At 45.4% G+C, this 6,356-nt stretch overlaps 1 protein-coding gene across 1 annotated transcript in view; it reads left to right on the top strand.

Moving 5' to 3' along the window:
* The window catches only part of tppp3 (tubulin polymerization-promoting protein family member 3), a 7,474-nt gene extending 4,649 nt beyond the window's left edge, over nucleotides 1-2,825 (top strand). Inside the window, exons 3-4 of the mRNA XM_063882289.1 lie at nucleotides 1,238-1,391; nucleotides 1,586-2,825. Coding sequence (XP_063738359.1) covers nucleotides 1,238-1,391; nucleotides 1,586-1,768 — 337 coding nt within the window. The 3' untranslated portion in view covers nucleotides 1,769-2,825. The remainder of the gene's footprint in view (nucleotides 1-1,237; nucleotides 1,392-1,585) is intronic.
* Nucleotides 2,826-6,356: the final 3,531 nt, after the last annotated feature.

Here is a 6,356-nt window from a genome sequence, read left to right as displayed (position 1 = left end):
TTGGGTAGTTCTTGAGTGGTGTTGGAGGTTGGAGAAAGCTTCCGTATCTGTTCTCTACGGAGCCCCTAAGGTGACATGAAAAAAAAAAAAAAAAAGTTCATTTTCACGTGCGTCACCAGTTTCACGTGCGCACGTGAAACTGGTGACGCACGTGAAAATGGTGACGACTTGCGAGCAAAGCAGCAATGTCCTTATAATAAAGACCGAGATTGAAATATAGTGCAACTAACTCCTGTTCATTTCTTTCACTGACTGTCTCCAGTAGCCCTATGGGCCAGGCTACATCAATCTACAGCTTTCATGTGCTCACCTAAAACTTTCATGTGCTCACCTAAAACTTTCATGTGCTCACCTAAAACTTTCATGTGCTCACCTAAAACTTTCATGTGCTCACCTAAAACTTTCATGTGCTCACCTAAAACTTTCATGTGCTCACCTAAAACTTTCATGTGCTCACCTAAAACTTTCATGTGCTCACCTAAAACTTTCATGTGCTCACCTAAAACTTTCATGTGCTCACCTAAAACTTTCATGTGCGCACCTAAAACTTTCACGTGCGCACCTAAAACTTTCATGTGCTCACCTAAAACTTTCATGTGCTCACATGAAACTTTCACGTGCTCACCTAAAACTTTCATGTGCTCACCTAAAACTTTCACGTGCGCACCTAAAACTTTCATGTGCTCACCTAAAACTTTCACGTGCTCACCTAAAACTTTCATGTGCTCACGTGAAAGTTTCATGTGCTCACCTAAAACTTTCACGTGCTCACCTAAAACTTTCATGTGCGCACGTGAAACTTTCATGTGCGCACATGAAAGTTTCATGTGCGCACATGAAACTTTCACGTGCTCACCTAAAACTTTCACGTGCTCACCTAAAACTTTCACGTGCGCACCTAAAACTTTCATGTGCTCACCTAAAACTTTCATGTGCTCACCTAAAACTTTCACGTGCTCACCTAAAACTTTCACGTGCTCACCTAAAACTTTCATGTGCGCACGTGAAACTAAACTTTTTTTTTTCTTTTTTCATGTCACCTTAGGGGCTCCGTAGTTCTCTCTGTGGACTGATTTAAATTTATTTTGGGTCGATTTGAAAGATTTAGGGCTCTCTGGATCATTTGGATTGGACTGACCAATTTTGTGAAACACACCCTCCACAGTAGAGGTCATGAGTTGAATCTGCTCTCTTCATCCAAAGGTCCCAACACTGCTACTACTTTGTGTTTCTGCAGGCAGAAGACTTCGCGGGTCATCACCTACGAGGAGTTTCAGACGGCTCTGCAGGAGTTAGCCCCCAAGAGGTTCAAAGGCCAAAGCAAGGAGGAGGCGCTGGAGTCCATCCACAAACTGGTGGAGGGCCGGGAGCCCAGCAACGCAGGGGTGACGGTGAGAGAGCAACTAAAGAGGCTAAAGCTCTCAATTCCTCCAGTCTCTTACTTCCTGTGTCTTTTAGGAACTTTTTCTTGAACAACATTTTTTATTCATGATCTTTTTCCTTTAGGAACCTTTTCAGGTACTTTATCTTTCAAGAACTCTGTTTTTATCCAGTCTTTACCTCCTGTGTGTCTGTGTCCCTTCAGAAAGTGGCGAAGGCGGCGGCGTTGGACCGGCTGACGGATGCGTCCCGGTACACTGGATCCCATAAGGAACGTTTTGACGGCAGTGGGCGGGGCAAAGGCCGCGAGGGCCGCGAGGAGCTGGTGGATAACACGGGCTATGTGGGCGCCTACAAGAACGCCGGCACCTACGACCAAAAGAAATAACAGCAGTTAGTCTGGACCAAATCTTGAACTCTGTCGTGTGTGTGTGTGTGTGTGTGTGTGTGTGTGTGTGTGTGTGTGTGTGTGTGTGTGTGCGCGTGGGTGTGTGTGTGGGTGTGCGTGCGTGCGTGTGCGTGTGTGCTGCAGCTTCATTCAGACTGAATCCTGCTTCACGTCAGCTGCTCAGCTCAGAGGCTGAGGTCCCACACTGGGAAATAACTGCATCCCAGCAGCTGGGTTTTACAAATATCAAAAGATATCAAAAATAAAAAGATAATAAAAGTAAAAAAGAACATTAACAGCAAATATTTACACAATAGAGAATACTAGAGTATGTAATCATACACAATATAGAAAAACTGACGACATTTGAATACTTTTTAATGTACAAACTCACTAGGGCCCCATTCCAAATCCCCTCCTACACCCCACCCCTACACACCCGCCTTCATCCCAAAGCTTGCCTCTGCATCGACACCCTCCATCTGGAAGAAGGAGCCCTGTTCAGCTGCGAGTGAGACTACTGACGGAGGTCACTCCATCACAGAGTGGGAGGGGGTAGGGTGTGGTTTGGAATTGAGCCTAGGAGTCTCCTGAACACTCAGGTAGTAACCCAGGAAGTGACACAGGAAGTGATGTAACTCATGAAATCAGAAACCCCTCATGATAATTTACAGCAAACGGACAATAGTGATGAAACCCCCAAAATCCTAGTTAACAAACACACGTTTTTGACATCAAATCAGGTAAAGACACATGTTACAGACCATAATGCTCCTGTTACCATGGTAACACAGTCAACACTGAGTTGATTTTGGATGAATACGTGTAGCCGGTCTGAATGGAGCGGCGGGCTTCCTCCCTGATACCTGTTTCTCTATTCAACACATTATATGGTGTTTGACCTTATACTGGTTTCATACTGGTTTTATAAAGTTCCAGTTGAATCTCTTCTTCTTTTGAATAAATATACAAACTGCAGCTTTCTGGAAATACTTTAGTTATATTTGGAGCTGAAACTGGAAAGTTACTTCATTGAATGAATAAAAGCTAAAACATATTTCTGTTTGCTCTGGTTTGTTTTCCTCTTGGATTCCTTTTTCTGGAACCTCTCAGCAGCTATTTTATTTCATGATCCTTTTCAATAACTTTTATAGGAATGTTCCACCTTTTTTTCTATAAGAAACTAAGCCCTCCCCCTCACGCCCCACACTGCCCTCTCTCACCTGGACCAGAGGAACACATCTGTGAGAATGCTGGTCATCGACTACAGTTCAGCTTTCAACACCATTGTGCCCTCCAAGCTCGTCATTAAGCTCAGGGACCTCAGGCTCAACAGCGCCCCCTGTGTTTGGATCCTGAACCTCCTGATGGCCAGACCCCAGGCAGTGCGGGGGGAAACATCACATCCTCCATCCTGATACTCAACACCGGAGCCCCTCAGGGTTGTGTGCTCAGCCCTCTCCTCTACTCCCTGTTCACGCACGACTGCGTGGCCACACACAGCTCCAACACCATCATCAAGTTTGCTGACGACACGACCGTCATCGGCCTGATCACAGACGCTGTACAGAGAGGAGGTCAGAGCCCTGACATCTTGGTGCCAGGACAACAACCTCCATCTAAAAAAAACGTACAGCACATCACCAGGACGGAGCTGCCATCCATGGGGGACATCTGCTCCCAGGGACTCAGGAAGAAAGCCCACAGGATTATCAAAGACCCCCCCACCCAGCAACCAACTGTTCTGTCTGCTACCGTCTGGCAAGCGGTACTGCAGTATCAGGACCAAAACCACCAGACTCAGGGACAGTTTCATTCCACAGACCATAAGACTAGTAAACACCTGAGCTGTGTGATGCGCCTCCATAAGCATTCATCTGTTGACATAAATAATATATTTCTTTTAAAGGAGACATGTCATGGCCATTTCTACTGATCATAATTCCATTGTTGAGGTCTGCTAGAACAGATTTACATTGTTCAGTGTTCCAAAATCACATTGACTATTCCTCATACAGCCTCTCTGTATCCACTGTCTAAAACGGCTTGTTGGACTCTCCTGACCCTCCGCCCTGTGAGCCCCGTGCGCTGTGATTGGTCAGCTCGCCCCCTCTGTTCTGATTGGTCAGCTCGCCCCCTCTGTTCTGATTGGTCAGCTCGCCCACTCTGTTCTGATTGGTCAGCTCGCCCACTCTGTTCTGATTGGTCAGCTCGCCCACTCTGTTCTGAAACGTCAGCTCGCCCACTCTGTTCTGATTGGTCAGCTCGCCCACTGTTCTGATTGGTCAGCTCGCCCACTCTGTTCTGATTGGTCAGCTCGCCCACGATTGGTCAGCTCGCCCACTCTGTTCTGATTGGTCAGCTCGCCCACTCTGTTCTGATTGGTCAGCTCGCCCACTCTGTTCTGATTGGTCAGCTCGCCCACTGTTCTGATTGGTCAGCTGCCCACTCTGTTCTGATGTTCAAACAGCAGAGGCTCTGCCCCTGTCTCACAGAGCGGTTACACAGTCTTGCAGTAGGCCTAACAGCTGATCCGTGTTTATGTCTTACAATGGCGTCGGTACAGCCATATATGTTTGAACCGGAGTCCGATCCTGAAAGTGAGACAGACCAACGTGATGGACCTGATCCACCGTCCCAAACTACACTACAGCAGGCAGTTTCACAGTGGAAAGTTCTTATTTTGAATCGCTCTTACATTTCAGATGTAATGTTATAACTGCGCCATCATTGATCTATGTCCCAGAAAAAGGTTTGTCCGCTGACTAACGGAGCTGTACGTATTTACAACTGTTGTTATTTAGGTGCACTTGTGGAAACTGCGCCATGATGCATACCGAAGTGGAAATGCCGAGCACACAGTGCAGTACTTCCAACCGTTGAAGGAACAGTGTGAAAAATACATTTTAACCACTGACTTCTTCGTGGTACTGCCGTAGGCAAGGCAGACAGATGAGATTTCCCCTCGCATTTCAGGGCACAGTTGTAATTTCTTGGCATGACTGGATACAATGTTGAACTGAACCTGAGCTTTACAACATGTAGTAACCTGGCAGAGGGTGTGGCCATTGTTCTATAGGTATGGGCGTGCGACACTCTGATTGGTCTCCAGGTGGAGTCAGTCGACGTCAGTCGTCTCCTCACGTCACCATACCCCGGAAGACAAAAAATGGAAAAGGGAGAATCCAACCAGGCGTTCTGGGGGTGCACAGACACGTCTGTTCTGGGATAGTTTACTCGCTACAGGGGGTACTTTGAGGGGTTGTGACTTTTGTAAGAAATGTTCGTTTATTTGAAGCCCAGGAGTCGGTTTAAAAGAAAGAAAGCAAAACTCCCTTAAAAGTTATAAAAGGAGTGTTTAATAAAAGGATGCAGCAGTAGGTTTTACAAAAGTGTCACAGCTGTGGCTCAATAGCCCGGGACACGCGTCCACAGGCCGCTGACTGAGTGCAGCTCATCAGTAGTTACTGTCTGGCGGTCCGGAACAAAAGAGAGCTCGATTCTACAATACAAACATGTTCTATAGAACCACCCCTTTCCGACCATACAATAAACAACTTCAAAATAAGACGTGCTCCGCTCTCGTGCTCTCATTGGTTGGTAGCGGGGGCTGGATCCTGTTGGCCGCTTGTCACATGGGGTTCTCCGGACTCTTCTATAGGCTGACGTCGTCGGGGGCGGGTCCTCTTATGACGTCGCCATCTTGTTAGCGAAGTCCTGGAGCTCTGACCTACAACATTCTATTATGCAATCCTTCTGAGGTTTATCAGGTATTAAACAGGCAACTGTATCATTGCAGCATAATGAGTGAGAGGTAGAGGCGGTGTGTTTAGTCTGTAACTCCACTGGTCCTTCTCCCTCTACTCATATATACAATACAATATTAGCTTTATGCTATCTGAGGCTAAAAACAACATCCTGTTACTACCGGAAGTGGACAAATATGATCCGTCCAGAAACAGTGAATTATCTTTTAAAGTTCCGCTCCAATATATTGATTATTTCTAACACTGTGCAGACCGTTTACATGCAGAAAAACCTACACAACACACGAGGGGATGGGTAATAAGGGGAAAAGCACATGATGGCCCCTTTCAAGTTGATCACTACAATAAACAACATTTAAATGTACATTCTATTATTGTATATGGTAAACAGACTCCTTCATTTATTTGCTCAATTACAACATTCTCCGCATCATTGAGCTTTTTGTCATTCTTTATTTTCCTGACCTATAGTTACTTTTATTTTTTTGGAATTAGTCTTATTGTTTTATGTCTTCTATCACATGCTGCATTGTTGGAGGAGCTCGGTCTTGAGATTTTCATTGCCATTTCTACACGGAAGCTTATGTTCACATGACATTAAAGTCTTATCTTTAATCGTGCTTAAGTGGGCCGGCAGATTGTTTTCTAAGAATTCTGACTTTCTTCTTAGAATTCAAAACAGAAATTGTGTCTCAAGATGACGGATTTCTTTTTTCTTTTTATTCTGACTTATGTTCCCCAAAATTAGATATTGTTTCCCAAAAGTATGACTTTTCTTTTCAAAACTGACTTTTCTCAGTATCCTGTGAGTCAAGATTCAA

Source organism: Eleginops maclovinus, chromosome 4 (assembly GCF_036324505.1).
Source record: "Eleginops maclovinus isolate JMC-PN-2008 ecotype Puerto Natales chromosome 4, JC_Emac_rtc_rv5, whole genome shotgun sequence".
Classification (NCBI taxonomy): Eukaryota; Metazoa; Chordata; class Actinopteri; order Perciformes; family Eleginopidae; genus Eleginops; species Eleginops maclovinus.
The sequence above is the reverse complement of the archived record's forward strand: the minus strand, read 5'-3'. Positions and strand labels throughout refer to the sequence as shown.